At 34.5% G+C, this 26,905-nt stretch overlaps 3 protein-coding genes across 4 annotated transcripts in view; all 3 read left to right on the forward strand.

Moving 5' to 3' along the window:
* Positions 1 to 16,241: 16,241 nt before the first annotated feature.
* Positions 16,242 to 21,360, forward strand: LOC111366140 (protein NUCLEAR FUSION DEFECTIVE 6, chloroplastic/mitochondrial-like). The gene is made up of 3 exons (XM_022986823.1): positions 16,242 to 16,465; positions 16,575 to 16,693; positions 20,888 to 21,360. Exons 1-3 carry the CDS (start codon positions 16,314 to 16,316, stop codon positions 20,905 to 20,907), a joined length of 291 nt encoding a protein of 96 aa, XP_022842591.1. The 5' UTR covers positions 16,242 to 16,313; the 3' UTR covers positions 20,908 to 21,360.
* Positions 21,361 to 22,219: 859 nt separating this feature from the next.
* LOC111366141 (proteinaceous RNase P 1, chloroplastic/mitochondrial-like) lies at positions 22,220 to 26,088 on the forward strand. Of its 2 annotated transcripts, none has more exons than XR_002697581.1 (7): positions 22,220 to 24,233; positions 24,317 to 24,406; positions 24,501 to 24,682; positions 24,769 to 24,889; positions 25,157 to 25,225; positions 25,392 to 25,631; positions 25,729 to 25,750. XR_002697581.1 is itself a non-coding variant. In XM_022986824.1 (7 exons), exons 1-7 carry the CDS (start codon positions 22,416 to 22,418, stop codon positions 25,938 to 25,940), a joined length of 2,610 nt encoding a protein of 869 aa, XP_022842592.1. In that variant the 5' UTR covers positions 22,223 to 22,415; the 3' UTR covers positions 25,941 to 26,088. The 2 variants fall into 2 exon arrangements, 1 of the variants encoding a protein (XP_022842592.1); XM_022986824.1 differs by having other exon boundaries at positions 22,223 to 24,233; positions 25,514 to 25,631; positions 25,729 to 26,088.
* A 604-nt stretch (positions 26,089 to 26,692) lies between these two features.
* LOC111365554 overlaps positions 26,693 to 26,905 on the forward strand; it is a 4,293-nt gene continuing 4,080 nt past the window's right edge. The window contains exon 1 of the mRNA XM_022986112.1: positions 26,693 to 26,885. Within this exon, the coding sequence (XP_022841880.1) occupies positions 26,693 to 26,885 (193 nt within the window). The remainder of the gene's footprint in view (positions 26,886 to 26,905) is intronic.

The raw sequence follows: 26,905 nt of genomic DNA on the forward strand, positions 1-26,905 counted from the left end.
TTTTTTTTTTTTTTTTTTTTTTTTTTTTTGCGACTAGTTGAATGAGATTGACAATTAACTGTCTTCGGCCTACTTCTCTTCAATTCTGTGACGAATTTTATTTTCAATATGTATGATTGATAAAAAAAATTCGTGGATTCCACGAAAATTGCTTCTCAGCTTCTCTTCAATAGCCGAAGTTTAATGGATTCCTTCATGAGGGTGAAAATTGTTTCGTGGATTCCTATCTGAAATTTTTTCTTTCCTTCAATTGAGATTTCTGGTGGGTTTAGGGTATTTTAATAAAAGTATCTTCAGTCGAGATATTCCCTAGTTGACCTTTAAGAGCAAAACAAAATCATTTGATATTATATTACACCACTTGTCTTATGATTCCATTAATTAAATTATCTTAATATACCAACTTGATTAGGTTAAGGTCTACCTTCAACCAACTTTCCCTATAATTAGAGATGTTCATATGACTAATTCTCATCAATCTCTCTCTCTCTCTCTCTCTCTCTCTCTGTTTTGTCTGAAATATGCAAAAGAACTGTACTATAAATACATATTACTAAAGGAGAATTACTTCAACCGGATATTTATTGATCTGTTGAAGTGACTTGATGATGCAGCCTCCAACTGTATCTTATACGGAGAGACTGAACATCACAAAAACTTTTTAGAAATCATTTTCTCTTTCATGCCATACATTAAGGAGCTTTTCACTCTTCAAAACCTATTGGTAGATTAAAACCACATTATATACTTCAGGCAAGCTTTATCAAGTTTCTTTTCGATACTATTGGAGAATTGCTTAGTTCTGAAACATATTACAGTGTTCTTGTGAGTAATCAAGTCAAAGTCCTTTGGAAGGAGTTGAAATTTCTGCTCACTTTTTTTGTTGAGGTAATGCAATGCATCGATGAAGTAACTTCTTCTTACTTTTCCAACTGGTATCTGCTGGTAGTAACTTCTTATTGCTTTTCCAACTTGGCATCTGCTGATAGTAACTTCATTGCAAAGATTCTTGAATTTGTAAGTTAAAATGAGGTTTGACAATGTGTTGATCCTTATAATTATGGGTACATGTGTTAGGTATGATTTTGAGCATTAGGTGGTATGTGACTATAATTAAATACATTAATATGTCCTCAAATCGCCTAAGGAAGGTTTTGTATATTTGATGATAGTTTGATGTATATAAATATAGCATCAACATGGGTGGTCATAGAGTTCGGAATAAGGAACCAATGTCATGGTCGGATGAGAATGAACACGCTTTTATTGAAAATCTTTGCGAGAAAGTGAAATCAAATGCATTGCAATGTTCTACGTTCACAAGAAACGAATGGGGCAGGATCAATGAAACCATGATAGCTTCAACAAAAATTGATTACGGCATAGATAGATTAAAAGGAAAGTGGAATCGCTTGTGTAAGATTCATCCATGTTCTCTGAACTTTTGGGACATACGGGTGTTATATTATTTTTTATCTTATCAATTTTATATTGTTTTCTTCAACACACTAACAATATGGTTTCTTTTTCCAATGTTAGATTAACAAGTCGGATTACAAGTTGTTCAATAGGGAAGGATATAAGCAGTACCACACTCTTGGGGAGATATTCAACGGGACCATAGCTACTGGAGGATTAGGCAGTGCCTCCACCCAGCGTTCAAACACATCAGAGGAAGAAAGGCAGCTAGAAGATTTTTTGAATAGAGGAGTACATGTGACTACGAAAAATGATGATGAAGTCGATGTGGTTTCAAATACTCGTCCACGTAACGAGATTGGAACATCGGGTGAAAGATGACATAAGGAACCTAAGGTCAGTAAAAGTGATAAACTCAATGCCTGTATGGCATAGTGGTCATCTACAGTTAGTTTGAGGAATGAAGAAACTGAACTTCGAACACTTTACCTAAAAAAGAAGCTTGCAAAGATCAAAGGAAAAGGTAGTTGTCAATCAGATAATGAAGTTACTAGTCCAGATCCTCATTCAAATATTATTTGCTTGGACATTTTAAACAATATGGAAGGGGTGTCCAATGAGGTTTACATGAAAGCAATAAAGGCTTTCAAGGATCCCGATTTCAGGGTGTCATTTGTGAAGATGCCAGAAGCAAAGAGAGGACCTATCTTGGAACTACTTTGATGTGACTGTTGTTTTAATATGTGATTGTTGTTATGTTGAAGTACCATGTTAAACTCGAGGCTTGAAGTACTTTTTTTTTCCATTTTGTGGTAATGTTGTACTGTTTTCATTTACAAACATTATGATGTTGTTGGTTGGAGAACTGATGTTTATTTGTCCTCACTTTTTTTATGCTTGATTGCTTGTTTTATTGAATTAATGGTGGTTGATATAACTTACGATAATTAATTTGGTTATATTTTGTTCACAGTATGGCTAGTAAATCAAACGTGGATGATAATATGCATGCTAATGAGTCCATTGAGGAAGAATCGAGTGATGATAAGTTGTTATATATAGATGATGTTGACGCAAATTTTGGAGAGTTAATGGTGCTTAATTACTTTGTTGCTAATAAAGGAAGTATCATTGGCAGGACACCTTGTAGAACATCATTGCTTACAGGAAAAATGTACATCCTAAAAATTTTGAATGGACATCTGGACGTATGCTATCTTAATTTCTGTATGCAAAAACACGTTTTCATGAATTTATGTGACATTTTGAAAGAAAACGGGTTACTGAAAGATGGAAAAAAGTTAGCGTCGAGAAGGGTGTGGCTATGTTTATGATGATTGTAGGGCACACTACACGATACAGTGTTATTGGTGATAAGTTCCAGCATTCCAACAACATGATACACAAATGGTTTAAATGAGTTGTTAGGGCTGTTATCTCATTTGGCATTGAGATAATCCGTCCGACAAATCAAGACATTGCGCAAGAGCAGATTTTGCACAAATATCCTTTCTTTAAGGATTGCATAGGCGCAATAGATGGAACACATGTTGCAGCTTGGGCTCCTGCATCGAGACAAACATCTTTTCGAGGAAGGAAAACAAATGTAACAAAAAATGTGATGTTGACATGTGATTTTGATATGAAATTTACATCTGTATATTGTGGTTGGGAAGGTACTGCTAATGATTCGCGAGTATTCGTTGATACAGTCACAAGAAGCTCGAACAACTTTCCAATGCCACGAAGAGGTACATTCATATACGTCAAATAATTATTGCGAATATATTTATAGTGTCACACTGTATAAGCCTTTTTTTTTGCAGATCAATTTTACCTTGTTGATTATGGATATCCAAACATGCCAAGATTTCTTGCCCCTATCGAGGTCATAAATATCATCTGCGTGACTATGTTGGACGGAGAAGACTATGTGGGAAGGAAGAATTGTTCAATTATAGACACTCTTGATGCCGTAACATTGTTGAACATTGCATTGGAGTTTTAAATGCAAGATTTCCTATTTTGAAGTTGATTACCAATTATCCACTTAGTAGGCAAAGACAAATCCCTATTGCATGTTGCGCAATAAACAATTTTATACGTCAGAAGCACGCTTTAGATAAGTTGTTTGTAGAGTTTGGTGAGGAGAATATGATTTTTCAAGACATGCTGGAGTCAAGTCAAGATCAAGAAGTAATAAATTTTGATGCTAGTCAAACAGCTCAAATGGAACAAGTCAGGGATCAAATTGCTACACAAATGTGGAATGACTACTCAAGACGTCGTACATGATAGTTTGGATGTACTTTATATTTTGTTTAGTGCCTGCTTGCCATGGCACGTAAACTTATAATAGTATCTAGTGAAATATGTTGCCAAAAAATATTTTAAGATTCACCAATTTCAAAATTTATATATTATTTATTACTACATTTACGTCAAACTATTAAATTGTATTAAATAATCATATTTCTTAAATAAAATATTATAAAAAAATTCTCAAAATTTCAAAGTAAACGTATTTTTCAATTTTATGTTTTGGAAAACAATTTCTCGGAATGACAAAGAGAACGTATTTTCAACAATTTCAAAACATGCACTCAAAACACAAAAATATATTATTTATTACTACATTTACGTCAAACTATTAAATTGTATTAAATAATCATATTTCTTAAATAAAATATTATAAAAAAAATTCTCAAAATTTCAAAGTAAACGTATTTTTCAATTTTATGTTTTGGAAAACAATTTCTCGGAATGACAAAGAGAACGTATTTTCAACAATTTCAAAACATGCACTCAAAACATAAAGCTCAAAATGAATTCAAAACTCAAAACTACAAAATTGAAACACGAAGTGAACATACCCTAAGTTATTTATACTTGAGAAGATTTGAAATCTCGATTATCTATTGACAATTACAACCGGAGTCAAAAAAGTAAAATTGCATGCAACTTTGGTTGGACCAAGGAATGAAGTTGATAGGATCATTAAAATTAGGAAAAATTGCAGCTGCGATCCTTAACCTTTTCAATTTTTGTAAACTTTACCATAACCTTTATTTTATGTCAACAAAAGTCCTTAACCTTTCATTAATATGCAGTTGCAGTGCAAATAAACATCCATTTGACCGTTAGTTCACCAAGAAAGTGGGTTTGCCCAATTTTGACTAAATCGAAAAGGGAAAAATGATAAGTTTAAAATTACCACACTAAATAAATAACTAAATAAACAGGTTTCTCCTTCACCCTACCCCCAAAGCTAAAAATCAGCCACCAACACTTGCGTACCTCAGCTACTTGAAGCTCCGTGCATTAGCTCAACTTAAGGACTCACGAATTAGTGCCTCCATAACTCACCGAGTCACTAAATCGTTGTTCCAGGCTCAGATACTTCTCCTCTTCGGTCTTATGTAGTTACTTTCCCTGGCTCGCCTACGGAGATCAACGAGCCTCTGTCCTCTCATTCTTTTTTCTCGGACCGAATCTACAGCCCTCGTTGCTCTCTGAGGAAGAAGCTTATGGCTGTTAGAGCTTTTTTCGTCTCTGGCCCAAACTTCTCAGAAACCAGCACGAATTCACCCGAGTAGGGTATGGATTTGTTTGGTGGGAATGAAAATAGTGCCAATAATAACATTCTAATGGCACATTGAGTGAACTGTGGAGAGTTAATTAAATCACTGCCTACTAAACTTTCCCCATGGTTACTACTTGCACACTGAAATATAAAAGGTTACTCAATGCTCACTGAACTATTCATTAGTTTACCCATCAATCACTAAAGCCAATTTCGTCTCTACAGCTGGACAAAAAGGTCTACGTGGTGGATGATATGGCAAACGAAATATAAATAATATACACATCATTTAAAAACAAATATGAATCTGAAATTAAGTGGAAAACGTGTACAAACCCACCCATATTTCTTCTTCAATTCCAAATCACAGTGTGCTGTGTGCTTAAAAATCTCATTTCATCCAAAATTCGTCTTCCCCAAATTGCGGTATTGCTGTGCTTCCCAATTCCAATCGTTGGTAAGTTTTATCTCTATCTTCAAGCATATTGAAATATCACTTTTTACCCCCAAATCCATTGCGAACCCTAGATTTTGTCGAGAACTAGAAGGCCTTTGGTACATAGCATAGGATTCTTCTTATTGTATATGTTCTATTTTTCATTTCATTTATTAATGTTGTAAAGTTATATTCCAACATACACATCCAAAAGTGCAGTACATTGAAGCAAGAAATGATCCACTATATAATATTCTTGTCTTGATTTTAGGGAACACGGGGGACCCGAGACATACAGAAAGTGAAAAAAATGTAGTGGAAGAATCTCTTTTGTAGACCATGGAGGAGGGACCACAAGGTAAATTGTTTGATAAATTCTTCAATTTTATATTATATATGTCGGAGACGTGTCTTGAATTTGTCGAACTGAGTTCATTTATTCACCAAAAACACGTGACTGTTGCAATGCAAATAATATTGGCACTGAGTTTCTTTATTTTCATTAAGTTTTTTTTTTCATAGTTCAAGAAGAGAAAGAGATAACAATTGAATGCCACTTGATTGATTCAGAGAATGAGGTGAATGATGATGATTTCTATTGTGATAAGAATGCATCCAAGCATATTGAGATTGGATTACATGCAAACTCTGCCATGGAACTTGAGGTTGGAAGTGAGGAAGATAAAGTTCTGATGAGTTAGATTGCCCAAGTAATGATGATTTGCATACCGATTATTCTTCTAGGGAAGAAAACATTTACCACTTTCCTGTGTATGATCCCGAAAAGGAGATGTTCAACCCACAACTTGAGGTTGGAAAGGAATTTGAAAACATTAAGGAGTTTAGGCAAGCTGTGAGAAATCATGGGATTACCACTAGATGTAATTTGAGGTTTAGACCAAATGATGAGTTTAGAGCACAGGCCATATGTAAATTAGGGTGCAAAATAAAAAGAAAGATTGTGTACAAATAAAGTCAGCAATTTTAGAGCATACTCGTGTAAGGGACAGAACAAATAGGCATTGCACTGCAAGGTATATAGACACTTTTAAAGTTAACCCTGATTGGAAGTCTAAACTTATTAGGAAGGCTGTAAAGGATGATATGAAATTGACAATTAATAAAGTTACAACATGGAGGGCAAGAAGATATGCTAGGTTTTTTATTCAAGAATCTAATGAGCATCAGTTTGGTATGCTTAGGTCTTTTGCAGCTGAGATTTTGAGAACAAATCCTGGGTCTACATGCATAGTTTCCATGCATGAACTAAAGTTTCAAGGTATATATATTTGTTTAGAAGCTTGCAAGAGAGGCTTTTTGTCAGGCTGTAGGTAACTTTTGGGATTAGATGTGTGTTTCTTGAAAGGGACATTTGGAGGTCACATGCTTGTAGCTGTGGCATTAGATGCCAATGATTACATTTATCCAGTAGCATATGCAATAGTGGAGAGTGAGAATGCTACTACTTGGAGGTGGTTTATACAACACCTAGGTGAAGATTTAAAGATCTTGAATAGTAATGATTGGATCTTTATGACTGATAGACAAAAGGGTATACAAAATGTCATAGATGATTTGTATCCTGAGGTTGAACATCGTTTTTGTGTCAAACACATGTACAATAATCTCTTCAGGACTAAATTTAAGACTTTGACTCTGAAAGACTACTTATGGAGGGCTGCAAAGTCGATGACGGTGGCTTATTGGAATTTTTGGATGGGTGAGATTGAGAAGGAGAGTAAAGCAGCACATTCTTGGTTAAAGAAAAGGCATCCAAGTGAATGGAGTGAAGCTTTTTTATGACAAAGGTAAAGAGTGACATACTTTTAAACAACCTATGTGAAGTTTTCAATAATGTGGTTTGGAAAAAAGGGAAAAATACATATTGACAATGTTAATTGACTTACACATAAGCTTCATGAAGATGATACAAGCAAGGAAGGACAAGATGAGAAAGGTGGTTGGACCTTTATGTCCTAAAGTCCAACAGAAGCTTGTGACGAGTTATGAGTTAGCAGATGGATGTGAGGTGGATTGGTTGGGCGGGGCACAATCTTATGTAAAATGTTCAAATAGAGAATTTGTTGTCAATCTACATAATAAGATTTGTGCTTGAGATGGGATTTATTAGGAATTCCACGTGGTCATGCAGTTGCTGCAATTCTAGATAGAAGGGATGAGCCTTGGAGGTACGTGCATGAGTGCTATAGAGTGAGCACGTATTTCAATTGTTATGAGAATATCATCAATCCCATAAATGGAATAAAGTTATGGCCTTCTGTTGATGCCCTTCCAATCAAACCACCAACTTGAATTGTGTCTAGATGGGGAAGAAAACAAAAGAAGAGAAGGAGACAAGCAGAGGAAGATGTCATCACCTATGTCGTATCTAAAGGTAAGCTGAAGAAGAGAGGTATAACAGTAATTACTTGCAGTGTTTATGGAGGAACGAGCCACAACATGAGGTATCATCAGAAGGTTGACTTAGCACAGGAGGTTTGTCTAGAGTTCAAACATGTTGATTATTTCATTTTCTTGTTCAATTAATGTAGTAAATGGAGATCACTATCTATGCTCATTTCAAGCTTGGTTTGAGAGTGCTACAAATCTTGTAAATAGAGATAGGTCAAACGACGTTGTGAGTGATAACTCAAGGGTAATCAAAACTAAGCAAATATTTTTTTCTCAAATTATTCAAATATTGTTCTTTGTCTAAATGATATCAAGCCTTTTTTCAGGTCAAACTAGTGCCTAGGAGGCCACCACGTAATACAGCAAGTGAAGTGCAACCATCAACCCAACATCTAATTTCCAATTCATGCCAACGCCTGGTATTGGTATAACAAATGCTTCCCAGTTTAAGAACTACGGTCCTCCACTTAATCAGCCAGGCACTTTAACAATGGAAAAAGCTCCTCCTGAGATGCAAACTGCAAGTATTCCACTTGAATCCTTGGTGGAGGATTTGCAGGATATAGAAAACCAACAAAAGGCAAGGAAGAAGGTAGCTATGATAAAAAATAAAAGGGTCGTTTGAGGGTCAGTTACAATTGCACCACCAAGAATGAAGAAAAATTCAGCCACTTAGTAACAACTCAACAGACTTTACAAAGATGTTTGAAAGTTGTGAAGTAATTTTGTCATTGAGGATGTTTATATTGTTTTGTTCCTTTTTGTGTAAAGTTGCTGGAAATGGAGGTCTATAATAGACATGATCTTTTTGTAATGGACATGATGTTTTTGTGTATTTATATAATTGTTGTTTTAATGATTAAGCATGAAGAATTATGGTAGAAAGCTTTAGCCCATAGTTGCTGGAAAGTTACTGGAAATAGCTTCTAATGGAGCTTTAGCTCACAGTTGTTGATTCTCCATTTGTACAGAAGCCATTGATCATTGCATTCCACATTGTTATGTTATATTTATTTTCCAGTACTCTTCAACGAAATTGAAAGCACACCCACCTCAAAATATCCTTCCATTTTTCTTAGATAGAATAATGTATTTGCATATGTTCATTGCATTTCATATTGGGCCTGATTTGGAAATATTCTACATGCGCGATTGCGTAAATTATTTTTTTGCCGTAGGATAAATATTTAGAATTCTCAATATAATTTACATCATTTTTTTAAAATAAAGTGTATGACGCAAATTATTATTTTTTTACGTAGGATAAATATTTAGAACGATAAAAGTATGTTTTCATAAAAGATCCCGTAAAAGAAAGAGAATTAGAAAGTAATTGGGGATTTGGAAGGGAAAGCAGTGGATTTTGACCTCGAAAATGATACCCACCCAGCGAAGCTAGTGGCCACGACATGCGTGTCGAAAAGAGCTTTCTGAATTGGGGTCATGGGCGCGATTTTGATAACCATAGCAAAAGTTATAGCTAAATTACGAAATATACGTCTCGAAAAGCAAAAAAAACAAAAAAACAAAACAAACAATTATAGACACTCCGCGTTACGCAGACCGTTCGGGCCAACACTCTGCGTTGCGCGGAGTGTCTATTTTATTCAACTTTTTTTTCGATACGTATATTTGGTAATTTGGCCATAACTTTTACTACGGTTATCAAAATCGTGCCTATGACCCCAATTCGAAAAGCTCTTTTCAACGCGCACGTCATGGCCACCAACTTCGTTGGGTGGGAATCATTTTCAAGGTCAAAATCCGTTGTTTTCTCTTCCAAATCCCCAATTACATTCTAATTCTCTTCCTTTTACGGCATCTTTTATGAAAACTTCTAAATATTTATCCTACATTAGACACTTTTTTTTAAAAAAATTTATGTATCCTCAATAATTGCCCGTCTACAAAATATGACATTTTCATCTTGTATAAAAGTTGAAACCCATCTTCAAGTATGTAGGTACACATTCCAACTGTTTTTATTATACTCTTGAATTGACCTTGTGTGGTTCTGTGTGGTTTAGAAGAAAAGTAAATTTTTAGTAGATGTTGATAAAAATTTGATGAAATATGTAGTTAAAAAATTCTAGAATTTTGATGAAATATATAGGTAAATTAATTTTTTATTTTAACTTACATTTTGATCATTTTTTGTAGTTGAATCAAATACGAATTTCTTACAAAATGGTTATCAAACACCAATAGTTGAAAAAGAAATACAATTCCCATGGAAAATAAAGTCAATCGAATACCAAGAGATGGAAAATTTCAATATTTTTCAGATAGAAAATCATACCAATCAAACACATTAAATTGTCAATTCCCAAGAAATAAAGTTCTTGACAATTCAATTCCCTGAAATTCATTTTCTTTCCACCCAAATTTCATCTTTACAATCAAACGGACCCTTACTGTCACTTAAAAATTTAAGAACTTATGAAATTCAATGCTACTTTCTTATTAAAAAAAAAAACTGCAACTAAAATGCATATATATATATATATATATTTATTTATTATTATTATTTTTTTTTTACATAAATCTTCCCTTAAAACATAAAAATAACAATAACATTGCAAATTAGCAATATCCCTAAACCCAGTTGATATATCTTCATTAATCTGCCCATCTTAAGCTCTCGTTGCTTCATATCATTGGACTTGCGAAGTAGACCATTCATTATAGTCTTGCATCGTGGATGAAGAGGTGGGTCGACCCAAGCAAAGTAGTTGCAAGCACCTGAATATCCGTAGTATCTACATACCAAAAATTGTCTTCCTGGATTATTCTCTGTCTAGGAAGTCCTTCTTACAGCCATCTGACCACAATGGCACAAACCTTGTTTATGATTCTAAGATGTGGATGAAGAGAATTCCATGGCAAATTGAAGATAGTGTTCTTCCTAGGGTTAGCTTTGAATTGGGGACTTCACTTCTGTACCTGAAAATGGAGGCACGAGTAATTTAATCGTGAAGGGAAGAGAATAACAAGTTCAATTAAATGCGTTTTTATCCAGTGTGTGGTTCACTAATGTTGTGTTTTGCCACGTAGACCTTTTTGTCCAGCTATAGAGACGGAATTGGCTTTAGTGATTGATGGGTAAACTAATGAATAGTTCAGTGAGTATTGAGTAACCTTTTATATTTCAGTGAGCAAGTAGTAACCATAAGGAAAGTTTAGTAGGTAGTGATTTAATTAACTCAATTGTAAAATTGATTCGTCTATTAGTATATGCTATAGATTGATTATTAGTTCTAGAGATCCTTTTGTGGATTATGCGAAAAAAAATTAGAAATAGCAAATGAGTTTATATTGCAGAGTGGTTTGGGAGGGTGAGTGTTGGTGAAGAATATAATCGGTGGTGGTGGTGGTGGCGGCGGCGACCGGTGTTGGTGGCTGATTTTTAGTTGTGGAGGGGTAGGCTGGAGGTGAGTAGGGTAAAGGAGAAACCTTTTTTTTGGTTTATTTATTTATTTAATGTGCAATTTTAAACTTACCATTTTACCCCTTTCAATTTAGTCAAAATTGGTCAAGGCGCACTTTTCTTGGTCAATTAATGATTTCCATCCATTTGGACTATAACTGCATATTTATGAAAGGTTAAGGACCTTCGTTGGCACAAAATGAAAGGTAAGATAAAGTTTGTAAAAATTAAAAAGGTTAAGGACCGCAACTGCAATTTTTCCTTAAAAAATTATTCTCTAAATAAAAGATTTGACAAAGATCATAACCTCATCAAAATTAACCAATTCATATCATTAATTAAAAAAAAATGGCCCCAAAAAGTTGATGCTCCTAGCATACACCTCGATAAAAAATGTCGTGAAATATTTCTAACCTAGGTTGGCAAATCAAGGACCATAGGTAATAGGACAATCTTACCCAAAGTAAATTATATAAGTGGTCACAAATGTAGGAAGGTGTGTTCAATGAATCCATCGAGTTACATTTAATAAAAAACACAACGTAATAATTTTGAGACGCGATCTTTTCATAGCTTAAAACGCATGCAAATGAGATTTCACACGACTATTTCATCCTATTTACATTTGACAAACACGTTTAACTATTTATAGATCACACACAGTATATACCTTGTTAAAATTACACCCACATTTTAAGAATGTCGTGACAACATCCACGTTTTAGGGCAAACAATTATGTCACACTAATATAACATTAGACAACATCACTTAAATCAGATGTTACTTTTAAGGAATGTACATTCAATTCATCTATTAAGTCGTATCTGTAATAATAATTTATTAAATATCACATCGGGTGAGAAACATTTTTTTGAACGATTTTAACCCTACTATAATTCAATTGTTTCAAAAATACCTTACTTTTCATTTTTCAATTAACATTCACATTAATCTAGACTCCATGAATATTGATTTGATGAATTTTGATCTAAATGAATTTAGAGTTATTATAAATGAATTTATTTCTATTCATATACCTAGAAATTTTAATAGTTATTTAAATTCATATATCAACAATTAATTCATATATACCAAATGTAACATATAAATGTTGCTCATTTGTAGCATTTTATCATCACAAAAAATTTAAATCATAGAAGTTGAGTTTTAAGATTACAATTTTCTTCTCTTAAATTTCTATCATAAATCTTATTTTATTTACTTTGTTCCAGATGGATTGAATTCTCCTACCAAACTAATATCAAATATTATTTTTACAAAATTTATAAAATATTTTAATATAACGTGCAGTGCACATTCAACTTTTACTAATTTCATTAAAGACATGAACTAGTGACCATACTATTTCTTATGAGTTAATATGCATAAAGGAGTTTGCAGTACATTACTAAAATCTCGTTAATTCTAGTCACGATTATTTTCATAGCAATAACTATTTTCATGTAGGGAAATTTGCACTCTTCATCCCTAACTTTTGCAAAATTAACAAATTTATACTCAACTTTTTTTTAGCATAATCCATATCCAACATTTCGATTATGCAGCAAAAATTGTCCTTCCATCCATTTGGCCATTAAATGATGGATTTACCATATCTTTAAATAAATAATAATAATTTGAAAAAACTATTAAAAAAATTGCAAAGGAATTTCATAACTTAACAAAAAGTAAAAATGGTAATTAGCACAAAACGTCCCTACCTTTTATGATTTTTGTATAAAACGTCCTTACCTTCATTTTTTTGCGCTTTTCACCCCTACCTTTAGCTTTTTTTGTGCAATACAACATTTTCATCATTTTTTTCAATAAAAATCTATAAATGACTAATATACCCTTCTATTTAAATAAAAAAAATAAAGAACTGATTGCAGTCATAACCCTAATTTTAAATAAGTTCAAAAGAGTCCCAAATAAAAAATAAAAAAGTGGTGGTGGTGGAAAACCCCATAACACCACAAATTACAAGCATCGTTTCTTTACTTTTCTAAGCACTAAACCTTTATAGGAACACAGCAATGGCAGTATCTTTATCAAAGCACAATTTCTTTACTTTTCCATCCAAGCTCTTGAATTTCTCTCCCAATTTCAACACTACTTTCTCTTCCTTTATACCCATCTTGAAATTCCCGCTATGGAAATGGGATTTGTGGAGTACCCAACACGAATATCTCTATCATGGCAACCAATTTTCTAGAAACAACTACTAGTTCGGAGGAAGAAGTAAAATATGGTAAAGCACAGAATGGAAAAATTGTCCTATCCACTAATGAATCGTCTGAGGGACTCCTCATGATTCGTCCCATGGTAATACCAAAGGAGTGTCCATTGAGGGCTTGTGTTGTATTGATGCAATTTTTGCTTCAAATTTCATAGGTTTTGTGGCATTTTCTCATTTTCTTTCTTGATCTATATTTATCATTTTTGCTTGAAATAATAGTTACTGAAACTAGGACTCTGTAGTGTATAAGGCTTCAGAGATTCATAATCGGCTATAAATTGTGGTGGAGGAGGTGGTGGTGGAAAAATAGCTTGGCCAAGGCAACTAACGAAAATTGGCGGTGGTGATGGTGGTGGAGGTGGAGATTTTTTTTTTTATTTCGGACTCTTTTGCACTTTTTAAAAAATTGGGATTATGATTGCAATTAGTTATTTATTTTTGTTTTTTATTTAAATAGAAGGGTATATTAGTCATTTTATAACTTTTTATTGAGAAAAATGATGAAAATAATGTTTTCCACAAGAAAATGAAAAGGTAGGGATGAAATGTGCCAAAAAAAAAAGGTAGGAACGTTTTCCACAAAAATCATGAAAAGTAGGGACGTTTTGTGCTAATTACCCAAGTAAAAATGAGTCCCACTTTAATAAATACAAAACACCTTCAAAACATATCATGAGTTAATTGTTTCAATAATAACCCATGTACCATGGTGGCGGTTTACTTGCTAAATTTTAAAGTGCTTCATAGTGCTCACTGAACTTTGTCCGTTTGATCTCCATCCATCACCCTTAAAAATCCATTATCTTATTTGCTGACGTGGCTAACGAAAATCTGATGTGTTAAGTTACGATCGTTAGAAATTACAAATCAACAAAATGATTGTTTCATCGCTCATCCAACTTATATTAGGTCATAGTTTGCGCCCCCCCCCCCTCGGAGCATAGTCCAGTGCAAAGGATAGGAGTAAGGTAGTCTCAGCCTTGCTGACAGCCGCAATGTGAGGGTTCGATTCCTAAAATATGAAATGAGACTCTTTGTGGGTACCAGTGTACGGGCAAGCGCTTGTTCCCTGACCTATTGGGGCACGACCTGCAATTTACCTCCCTTACAATGCTCCAAGGGCGGGGTGGTGGGGCCCTCAAGGTTGTGGTTCAATCTTTTATTTTTTATTTTTTTATATTAGATCACAGTTTAGTCATCAAATTTCAAAATACTTTCCAATGGTCACTCATCTTTAAGATGTTGGATTCCATCAATCATCCACATATTTTGTTCCCTTCGACGCCAAAGTTCGCATAGAAGTTCCACGTAGTAAGTTACAAATGTTAAAAGAATTACAACTCACAAAACTATCAACTTACTAGAATCATCATATGTGAAACATCACTTCCACAGCTCCACAAAACTTTTTTAAAACCCAATAAAGTTTTCCCAATGAGTCTTTTAGAAAACATCTCTTCTCCAATTCGAACGTTTATTGTGTGAAAAAATAGATTTCAATCTAAAGTTGAAAATCTGAAGCTTAATTTGTTTGATTGGAATTTGATTTCTAAATGCATCCAGTTGATCATATATGATCTCCAATTCCATCAATTTCATCAATTTTTACCTAGTGAACACAATATATAAAGAATTTAGCCATAATTCATTAAAATATCCAATAAATATTATAATTTAAAATGCCTAAATAAGTGTAACATAATGCACTTATCACTAAGTTTCAATAGTTACCCAACTTATACAATGATCACGATCTACTTACCAAACTTCAAAGTGCTTTACAATGTTCATTGAACTTTGTCCGTTTGTACTTCATCCATCACCTAAAAATTTCGTTAACTTATTTGCTGCCATGGCTAATGAAAATCTGAAGTGTCAAATTACGACCATTAAAAAATTACAAATTAGCCAAATTATTGTTTCATCATTCATCCAAATTACACCAAGTCAAAATTTACTCATTAAACTTCAAAATGCTTCCCAATGATCACTCATCTTTGAGATATTACATTAAATCCATTATTCGTCATATTTTGTTCACTTCATTGCTAAATTATTTTACAAAAATTTCACAAGTAAGTATAATAAAACAAAAAAATTACAACTCAATCAAACCATCAACACACAAAATTTATCATATGTGAAACATGACTCCCACGCCTGCAAAAACTTCTTCAAAACCCAATAAAACGTCCCCAATTTACACCTTAAAAAACTTAGTAAATATATAAGTTCAATAACTAATGAACATTGAACTCTAATTAAAATGCCTAATACACACACACACACACACATGTGTATACATTTATTTTATTTTTATTTTTCCGATCTATGTCGAATCTCATAAAAATCAACTTTACTGGAATACATTATAAATTTCAGTGATCGCTCGAAAATATTTTAAAATTTGGTAAGTAAAACGTCACGGAGGTTTATAAGTTCAATAACTAATGAAACATGGTAGATGAATGAGTTCGACGTGTTAAAGTTCAGTAACTACTCATAAATATTTTGAAGTTCAGTCACTTATAAAATATACAAGTGAGTAGTGCAACCTCTTAAAGTTTAGAGATCATTTGAAGACATTTTAAAATTTAATGAGTAAAATGTGATGGAAATATAAGTCGAGCGACTAATAAAACATTTAACTCTATATTTTTACATTAAAAAAAAAAAAAAAATGTAGAGCTCGGCCAAACGAGTCTTTAAATTGTTGTTATTCTTGTCATTTCAAAACCCTCCGGTTCCTCCCGATGGTGGGCGCCCTTTACAGCCTTGTTCTTCATCCATCTCCAAATGGCCTCTTCGAGGGTAATTTCCAGATCATACTCTAGATTACAAACTGTTGCTGCAAAACTCAACAAGAATTCCTCAACCTCTATCCAATCTTCACCCTTCAAAAGTGCCTCTGAATCCTCTGTCAATAAGCGCTTCTCTATCGTCTCAAGGTGAACAAATACTCGCAAAATCTGCATCAGCCGCATCCTCACTTATGTCATTTTTTGTCTATATGTTTGTATTTATTAATGTATAATGCATTTTGCAAGTGGGTTTTAGGTTACCCGTGGAATTGAGTTGCGTGGAGACGATGATACCGTTGCACAGTGCAATAGCATCTGCTCGTTTGAAGTCAAGCTTGTCGATTGAGTCGCAGAAATGGGGTTTAGTTCCTCAAGGTTTGCTTTAGTTAAATACTTGTACTAATTCTAGTTGTTGCCCATTCCATTTCCATTTGGACATTACTTATTTGATTTTTGAAACTCAGTTTTTGCAATCTATTGATTTGCTTGATTGCATTTGATATGGCCAAATTTGTCATAAATGCCTGCCAAGTGACATGTGAATAGTTAATATGGAGCTAGTAATTGAGTATTGTGTGGCTTAATAGTAATGTCCCTAATTGTTAATATATGCAGTCATGGTGTTAAAAGTTACATTAGTTTTATTGTCGATTTACCAGCAGGCAGCAGTCCTTTATTACTTGGAGTTTTTGATGTTGAAATTTGCTTAGAATTCTTTAAAGGTATACATTTATGTATCAAATATTCATTGTTATAATTTTTAAATTTCCTTTATAAAATTATTTTTTGTTTTCAGATTTAATTTTGTATCAAATATTCATTTTTATAATTTTAAAATTTCCTTAATAAAATTATCAGATTTGATTTTGAATTTTGTAGAGAATATCTTTTTGAGTTTGAAGAATGGCTACTTGTTATATCATGATAACTTTTGGCTGTACTTTGTTTTAATAATAATATGAAATAAAATACTAATGTATCAAAAACTGTTTATTGTAAATGTAAATTCTTTTGACATGGAAATAGTACATTTTTTCTCACAATATTATGACTTTTTACGGAAATGTTATAATAATTAAAAATTTCTGGTTTTATATTCCAAGACCTAAAATGGGGGTTGTCGTTCAAAGGAACTCCCCACGAAACAGTGTCGGAAATTCAAAAATAAAAATACAGAGGATTAGGGATGTATCCGAGGTTTGTCGGGGAAGATTTCCTTGCATGGCAGAAATTAAAGAAAACATATAAAAAAATAGACTTTTTGAGAAATGTCGGTGTTTGATAATTATCATATGCCAGTACTCCTCCACCTTAGGAGTTTAGTGTTCCATGTTTCATAGTGTGGAATCATTATAGGACCCTTGCATTGCGCTTGAAGGTTACCTATTCGGCATCTAGGAATAAATATGGACAAATAATTGTTGACTGAAGCACCAGAATTGAAGTTTAGTGACTTGAATCTTATATTCCTTTTCAATATTATTTGGTTCTGAACTCTTGCTTTTTGCCTATTTTATGAAGAAGTAGAAATATGACTTATCACTTGAGGGAGAAAAAAAAATCAAGATGTAGGAAAAGTTAGTCTTACTTGGTAGATATAGGAGTAGAATGCTTTATCTTCATTTTGGGAGAATGGTTTGTGGTTTTCGTCTAGCTCTCAGTGGTGGATGTGGATTGGTTTCAAACGTGATTGTTGCTATCATAATAACTTCTTACCCTTTTTGTGCTTTGACTAACAGCATGTTTGGAAATGAAGTTGAGTTTACCAAACAAGTAAAGAAGGTGGAAGGAGAGGCAGAGGTTGGAGGATTCCTCTCACGTGGAGGAAGGAGTTTGGTGGAGAAGGGAAAGATGGTGAAAAACTAAAATGGGTGGGGTAATGGGAGAAGCCGGTAGAACAATGGGAGTAGACAGCTGAGTCGTGGAGGTGACGACAAGCTGGGGCAGGGGTAGGCGGGTAGAAGATAGAGAATGTGGATAAGATGTTGCAATGGATGGTAACTTAAAATATGGATAAATGTTGGGAGTAATTTGGTCTTTTACTACATTGCTACTATGGCGGCTTTTCTTTGTACGAAACATATTGTGTCAAGTCGGACACCGACACTCCTCGGACGCGTGGTGACATAGGTCCGACAAGCTACATGTTGTGTCTCATTTTTTTGTATATTTTTTAAAATTTCTATTGCTCAAGGATATTTTGCGAACATTCCCCGAACAAGTGTTCAACATGACATGTGCTAAGTATTGTATTAAAAAGATAATAGGATATAAATTTAAAACTTTAAATAATTTAAATCGACGTGTCCATAATGTATCTGTCCTACTTTTTAGTGAAATCACATGTCACAGTGCCCGTGTACGTGTTTGTGAACTTAAGTCTTTTACTTGGTCAAACCATAAAATAAGCTAGCATCTTTTTTTGACAGTAAGGTTGAAAATGCCCCTTTTTAACAGTTTTTAGCTCTTTCTGGCTTTAATGGAATCAGTAAAAAGATAATAGGATATAAATTTAAAACTTTAAATAATTTAAATCGACGTGTCCATAATGTATCTGTCCTACTTTTTAGTGAAATCACATGTCACAGTGCCCGTGTACGTGTTTGTGAACTTAAGTCTTTTACTTGGTCAAACCATAAAATAAGCTAGCATCTTTTTTTGACAGTAAGGTTGAAAATGCCCCTTTTTAACAGTTTTTAGCTCTTTCTGGCTTTAATGGAATCAGCTTATTTTTAAGATAAATTATGTTTGGTAAAATAAGGTGCTTAAAAGCTAGTTTTAAGCTTAGCCATACTTGATATTATTAATTTTATAACATTGTGAAAAGGAAAATACAACGAGTCTCCTTTATGGTGCTTACCTCAGAGTCGCAATGAAGTTTTGATTATATTTAGGGCTAGACTGACTTGATAAAACACAATCATCAGTTTGTTCTATGATAATACTCCCTCTTTTCTCGATTTAAGAACCCTGATGTTGGAGCTGGACTTCAAGGAGATTAAATATAATGCACGTCTGCTTGTGTGGAACATATCATTCTTAATTTGCTATTAAATATTCACCTAAAATAAATGGTTTAAATGTTCAAAAACCTGTTCAAATGGGAAAGTCCTTTAGTCAAGAACATATTTAGGATAGAGGACTTCCATTTTGTGTAATCTCAAGATTGATAGAAGAACACCCTGTTCGGGACAATGGTGGTTATACGCGTGTGAATATATATCTCTGGTACTTGTCTTACTGAGTAATTGATGACCGCTTTCTTAACAAAAAAGCCCTCTCAATCACAAAAAAATGATACCATTCAATGAAAATGTATTAATATTCTTCTCTTTCACGAAGGACTCTCTAGGGATGTGATTAGGGATAAAGTAACATCAAAACCACAATTGATCAGTTCATACCTTTCTTTGATCCTCCAGCAAAGCAGAGACCAGCTCTGCGACTCCAACTAGAACTCAACCACATCTGTGTTAAACTTTGTTCGTCCTCGCCATTTTGTCCCCAAATTGTACCACCGCACCAGATCGTTGCTTTCATTGGCCAGTCACCAAACATAATCATTGCTGCAACCTAAATCATGAGCAGTAGCCTCCATGATTAGAGCATCACAACCTCAACAATCCGACTTCTTTCCCATAGCTTCAACGTGTCTGTCAATAAAGTGATATTACAACCAAACTGTTGAAGCAATGCTATGGAGAATTAAAAAAATATCAATATACAGATAAAGAGGATACTTGACATGCACAAAATATTAAAGATAATGATCTTAATGCTTCATTGAAGTTGCTCCTTCCATCTTTCCTTCATTTACTCTTTTGGCAATGAATTTATTATTTTATTTTCAATCAGGGGAATACTTTGATAATCAAGTAAGCCCCTGTTTGAGCTCCATTTATTTGAAAATGCATTTTTCTCTTTCTTCTTTTCAACGACACATTCTCCAATAAAATAATATTACATGTAAACTCAACACTTTTCCTTCCTTTTTGACCATACATTCTTCAAAAAATCACTCTTCCAAAATATATTTTCCCAAAATTTGATTGTAATGGAGCCCAGACAAGGGCTAAATATCTTCTGCTTTGATGGACCGTGATAATGGATGAGGGGTTTAAGGGGGTTAGACTGATGAGGGTAATGTGTATGAATCGATAAACACACGATCAAGCATGCAAAACCTTCTAGCTTCCTGTTCATACGTTTAAGAATAGCAGAAGACTAGGTAACCAAAACTCGTTGATTCACAGAATACTGAAGTTGGAATGATAATTGAGAGAAAAGTCTCAAAGTTTATTATTTAATCAATCTGCAATGCTCTTCTTACAAATGATCCTAGGCAGCTAACTTGTACAATGCCATAAAAATACTTGTGCAAGAAAAAAAATCTGAAAATTACCATAAAAATTCAAATAAAAAAATATTATTTAGCATATATATCCTTCTACCATTTGGTCGTAACATAAGAGTTAACCTAACTATATGTGCAGATGACAAATTCATTATGTATCACTTGTACTGACTCCAAACTTCTGTTATTAATGCTTTTTTTTCATGATTTTGCAGGCATCTCAATGCCTTTATAACAGCATTTCAGGTCCGGTCATTGTGGGGCTCATTTCCGATGGATAAGAATTTAGGTTACAGTTCTCTTTGCTGACTTACAATGCTCCAAAACCTTCAAATGTTTTTGTGAACTTACAATAACATGTGCCTGGATGGAGGTTGCTTATTTATCTTGTTAATTTCTACATTTGTTTGTTTTATATTTTTGTATTACGAATTCCCTCCAAGAAGTTACAGTGAAGGTTAGCGTGGAAAAAATTGTGGAATTACTTTATGTCTCTTCAAAATGCTGTTATTATTAATGATGTTATCAGGACCTTTACTCTATAGAAATCTGTGGTAGCTCAACTGCATGCCAATAAGGCCTATCTTTGCTCATTTGTTGTCACTAACGGTGTCATTAACTGACTTATGATGTAAAATCTATCCCATAAGAATTTGCAGTTGTATCTATAAATTATTTCTGTTTTGCATGGATTCTGCAATGCCTTAAAATCTGTTGAGTATCTTACATAGAGTTGTTAAAAGATGATTCTGATGTCTGTAATGTGCTCTAGGTATTCAAGTGCTCCATTTTGAGCTTTCTTGTTTTGTATTGATCTCAGAGGGTGGTGCGTCTTGGTTACTCTCCAATACGCGAAACACAGATATTAGACAGCGTTCGGTACCTATAAGGCTATAACTTTTTTCCAGCTCGAAAAATCAGTAGATCCATGAGATGACACTTCGCTTCCTTTCCAAGGAGCAAAACTCACTAGGAAACAAAGGAACATCTAAAGAAACAGTAACAGTGTTGTGGAGATGGAAGTGAAGGATTGCAAGGAGCACATATTTTTCTTTGATTTTCAAAAGTCGTAGTTTAATTAAAAATGGACTTTTCAAACTTTTCATGAGGTGTAGTTATGGATCATTAAGCCCTTTCTTAATTAGATTTTGGAAAAAAATGTATTTTAGAATAGTAATTTTTGGAGAATGTGATTAAAAAAAGTAGAAAAAGTTTTAAATTTACTTGTAAAATTATTTTATTGAAAAATATGTTGTTGATAAGAAGAGAGAGAAAAATGAATTATAATTTTAATGGAGTCGAATAGGGCTAAGTTTCGAAAGCGAGGTTTGGGTATCAAACTTGTTCAATTCTTTAAATCTCAATCTTTACTGACCCAGACAATCAAATGAAGACATTAAAATTGTATGTAGCTTTCACGTGATTTAAAATTAGTGATAAAAAAATGTCAAATAATCTAAAAGTTATTTTGTTCTTATAAGTAATATCAAAACATTCTATAAATTCTGTTTATGACGAACTCGAGGATATCATTATATAGTATTGCGTTCGCCTTTTTGCACTAGGATTCCTGACCTTTCCCAGGCTGTCACTTCTGGAAAGTGTTCCAAGGGAACGCCTTATCCTCAAACCAGTATGCGTAATTTCGAACTGTCGGGATTGAGGAAGGGTACTTGTGTCATTTAAAGTGGTCTATTATATGTACAATCCGAAATTGAGAGGGAGCTTCTGTAACGGCCACACATGGCCTCCTTAACCTTCAGACCTCTACACCAACAAACTGAACTCCAACTTTCTTCATTCACTCAGTGTAAGTACTTTAAATTCCACTTCTCCGTTCATAATTTTACCTTTTTACCCGCAAAACACATGCTGCACCCAAGATTTTCACCTGTTGAAGCACAAGTTATAACTACGCATTTAGAACCCAGTAGTGCGTCCAGTAACACAGCGCTACAGCTCCCAAGAACCACTCATAATTGTAGTCATATTGATGGCAATGGTTCTGGGATTTCTTCTTTTGCTTGTGTTAACGAAAGGATTGGCATAAATTTTGAGAAAAACCCTCTTTCTACCATCGACGAACCTGTTGAGAGGAGAGTCATACTTAGGGATAGACATTCAAAAAATGGATTTAATTCCGAGAACAGAAGAAAAATGGGCTCTGGAGATAGAAAGTTAGCAAGAAGAACTGGTAAGAGTGGTAAGAGTAGGAGTAAAGTGGATGGGGAGAATATAGGTGAAAGATTCAAGGAGGACAAAAGCAATCAGGTGGGAGTGGAAAAGACAGAGAAATGGTCCAGAAAAACAAAAGTCGAGACACCTGAAGCAACCCTGAGAGTTGGGCTCGATATGTGCTCGAAAAGAGGGGATATAATGGGAGCAATTACGCTGTATGAATTGGCAAAGAAAGATGGAATCAAGTTGTCCCAGTACCATTATGCTGTTCTGTTGTATCTTTGTTCATCTGCAGCTACTGGATTCGTCCAGCCAGCAAAAAGTGGGAGTGGTAGCCGGAGTTTGAGTCAGGTTGACCTGTCTAAAGGGAATTCTAGTTCGAGTTCTGAATATTTGAGTGAAATGACCAAAAGAAATTCAGATAGAATTCAATTGAACATACAGGATCAGAAAACTGTTAATGGTTATCCTATTGAAGTAGCATTAGGTGATTCGAATAAGTGTTTTGATGGAAAAGATGATGCAAAAAACTTCTCAAATGGGACTAGGCAGCTTCACCCTGAAACTTTGAATGGACTAGTTCAACTGATGAAGAAGAAAGCTGCTGTTGCTTCAAATATTGAAGGTGATAGAGATGAAAAAACAGTTTATGAAATTCAAGTGACTGAAGTGAGTAAGGATGTAAAGAGATTGGCACTCCGGAAGGGATTTGAAATCCACGAGGAGATGCGTATGGAAAAGGTTCCGATGAATGAAGCAACATTTACATCTGTGGCCAGAATGGCTATGTCCTTGGGTGATGGTGACATGGCATTTGATATGGTCAAACAAATGAAGGAATTCGGGATAAATCCTCGATTGAGATCATATGGCCCTGCTCTAGCTGTTTTCTGCAGTAAAGGAAATGTAGATAAAGCATTTATGGTTGAAAAACACATGTTAGAACATGGTGTATATCCAGAAGAGCCTGAGCTCGAGGCACTTATGAAAGTAAGTATAGAAGCTGGAAAGAGTGACAAGGTCTATTATTTGTTGCATAAACTTAGAACAAGTGTGAGACAGGTTTCACCAGCTACGGCAGATTTGATTGAGTTGTGGTTTAAAAGCAAGATAGCTACAAGAGTGGGTAAAAGAAAATGGGATAAAGAACTAATTATTGAAGCAATCAAGAACGGAGGAGGTGGGTGGCATGGACAGGGTTGGTTGGGTAAAGGAAAATGGACTGTCTCTCGCACACTTATTGGATCAGATGGCTTATGCAAATGTTGCAGCGAAAAATTAGTAACTATTGACCTTGATCCTGTAGAAACTGAAAATTTTGCCAAATCAGTGGCAGCTATAGCTGCACAGAGAGAGAAACATTCAAGCTTTCAGAAATTTCAAGTATGTAAATTACCCAAGTATTCGTCATTTATTTATTACATCCTAAGAATCTCTAATGAAGTGAAAGGTGTATTGCATTGCAGAAGTGGCTCGACTACTATGGTCCATTTGAAGCAGTGGTGGATGGAGCAAATATTGGCCTTTATAGCCAAAGAAGATTTAAACCATCTAAGGCAAGTGGTATGATGGTGAAGTATTGAGCAATTTTAATGCTCGATTTCTCAGTTTATTTTTTTCACTTTCTTCTCAATGCTATGTCATATCCAGGTAAATGCGGTAGTGAATGGAATCCGCCAGATGCTTCCTTCAAGAAAATGGCCACTTATCGTCTTGCATAATAGGCGGATTACAGGGGAGAAGATGGATGAACCTCTCAATAGAGCAATAATTGACAAGTGGAAAAATGCGGATGCACTTTATGCAACACCTACAGGATCAAATGATGATTGGTGAAAACTACATTTCAACGTTAAAACTTTCAATCCCTATGATGTTTTAACATTTGGATTGTTGTGAAAATTATCTTGTTCTTTAGGTACTGGTTATATGCAGCTATAAAGTTTAGATGCTTAATTGTGACCAATGACGAAATGAGAGATCACTTATTTCAACTTTTGGGAAATGATTTTTTTCCTAAATGGAAAGAAAGGCATCAGGTGAGCTTTTATATTTTATTATTAGATAAATTTGTCTGTGCCATGATTAATTTCTAATGTTTTGTTTTACCCTTTGATATGCATAATCATCATGAATAAGAGCTTACATTTTATAGTTGTCGGTCTGTAAATTATTCTGCTGGCTTGTGATCTTTGCTTTGCCAATTAAGTTATTTTTGTATTAATCATGAGAATTATCATACATGCATGGTACTCTATACGGTCTTCAATTGTCCTAACGAGGCATCTTGATTTTCTATATGGAAGGTTCGTTTCAGATTTTCTGAAACTGGTCCTGTTTTCCACATGCCGCCTCCATGTTCTGTTGTAATACAGGTGAGTCTCGACTCTCGTTTTTGTATAAGGAGATTCAGGGATATGTATCTTCCTTTTCAACTTTAACCTGAATCTGAATGATGCCGTATTAGGCTGGATAAGAAACCCATTCTTTTCCAATTCTAACCGTCTACAAAGTTGATCTTTATTCACCTGTAAACTACAGGGGAAAACGAATATCATCCCAGAATGTGATTTGTACTGGCAGATGTAATATCCTTGAGGTGACGAAAGAGAGACATGTTACCGAAAATTTGAACTAATGTCACTGATCCTTTAACTTGATAGGAGTCGGAGCGAGGCCACTGGCATATTCCAATTGTATCGGAAGTTGAACACGAGGATCAAAGAACATGGTTATGCATCACGCGTGCAAACTCAAGCCTAGCAGTAGGGCTGGATGGAGGTAGCCCTGGTTTATGCTCTTAAAATTTCAATAATGAACCTTCTTTTTTCTTGTTTTGACACTGTCTGAAGAGACATCAATACACGTGTCAATACAGAATTACAAATATCTCACTCAAGAACCCGGAGGAAAGATCAAGTTAAGATAACATTGGCAAGACATGGCGATCATGACAACAGTGAACTGCAAGAACCTCAAAAATCAGAGACAAGTTCTAAATCTATTCTACGATCGTCTACATGGGGGATCCTTCGAGAACTTGAGGCTGCAGAGAAGCTTGGGAGCTGTGTAATTGATTTTCAAATATAGTTAGTTGATGGGTGGTACTTGTCATCAAACATTCTTGTACAGTAGTTATGAAGCACATAATCTAGCATCAGGTTTAGAGTTCTTCTAGAGTTAGGCAAAGTTGATAAGAGCTTCATTTTAATTTTATCGATTTTGCCTTTTGTTTTTATTTCAATATAATAGGTTGTGGTCACGTAGCGGGGTTTGAACCAAAACCCTAGATTCCAACCCAACTCAACACGGGAGGAGGTCAAAAATCGAAGCGAGCTATGTCCTACGTATAGATGTGATGAAGTTCATAGTACCGTCTCGACATATTACCACCTCCGTATGGACAAGAAATGGAACTCTTAAAAGGAGTAGAGGGTGGGACACGAAGCGAACAAAATTCACTAAACAAAGAAAAAATTTGTAAAATAAACTCTTTCAAGTGAAAGGAAATGCAAATACTAGAATCGGAAAGGATACATAACCCTAAAGCTGGCATTTCGTAATTGGTGACAGCTCACATGGACCAACTCATCATGGTCATACCGAACCAAACCCTACACCGTTGAATACTCCGTTGAATACATTTTATAATTCAGAAGGCAGACAAAAATGACGACCTACACTAAATAAATACTTAAAAATAAATACTGCTGGATTTCACTAGTGCGAAGAGAGAGAGAGAGGGAAATGCTGAAATTCTTGGAGTAGTATACTAGAGAGAGAAAGGACGCTGTGAGTTAGTGTGTAATTTTTTCCAAATGGGAGATGAGAAATCGGAAATTATGGTGGGGGTAATCGGGAACAGTAGTAGAGAAAGAGATCGAGAGCTTTTGATACCAGTGGCAGACTCCATTGACCACCATCACCATCATGTTGATGACTCTTCAAAACCCTTATCTTCCGCTTCCGCTTCTCACCATAACTCAGGCCGCGAGGTATGGTTCTATGGAATAATTATATCAGGGCTCCAGGAGAGTTTTTTTTTTTTTTTTTTT

The sequence above is a fragment of the Olea europaea genome, chromosome 17 (genome assembly GCF_002742605.1).
Source record: "Olea europaea var. sylvestris chromosome 17, O_europaea_v1, whole genome shotgun sequence".
Lineage (NCBI taxonomy): Eukaryota > Viridiplantae > Streptophyta > Magnoliopsida > Lamiales > Oleaceae > Olea > Olea europaea.

Coding starts and splice junctions, on each gene's coding strand:
- LOC111366140 (XM_022986823.1), top strand. CDS start 16,314: ATGGCCTCTTCGAGGGTAATTTCCAGATCATACTCTAGATTACAAACT. Junction 16,466..16,574: donor CGCTTCTCTATCGTCTCAAG/GTGAACAAATAC, acceptor AGTGGGTTTTAG/GTTACCCGTGGAATTGAGTT. Junction 16,694..20,887: donor ATGGGGTTTAGTTCCTCAAG/GTTTGCTTTAGT, acceptor ATGATTTTGCAG/GCATCTCAATGCCTTTATAA.
- LOC111366141 (XM_022986824.1), top strand. CDS start 22,416: ATGGCCTCCTTAACCTTCAGACCTCTACACCAACAAACTGAACTCCAA. Junction 24,234..24,316: donor CAAGCTTTCAGAAATTTCAA/GTATGTAAATTA, acceptor ATTGCATTGCAG/AAGTGGCTCGACTACTATGG. Junction 25,632..25,728: donor AGCAGTAGGGCTGGATGGAG/GTAGCCCTGGTT, acceptor GTGTCAATACAG/AATTACAAATATCTCACTCA.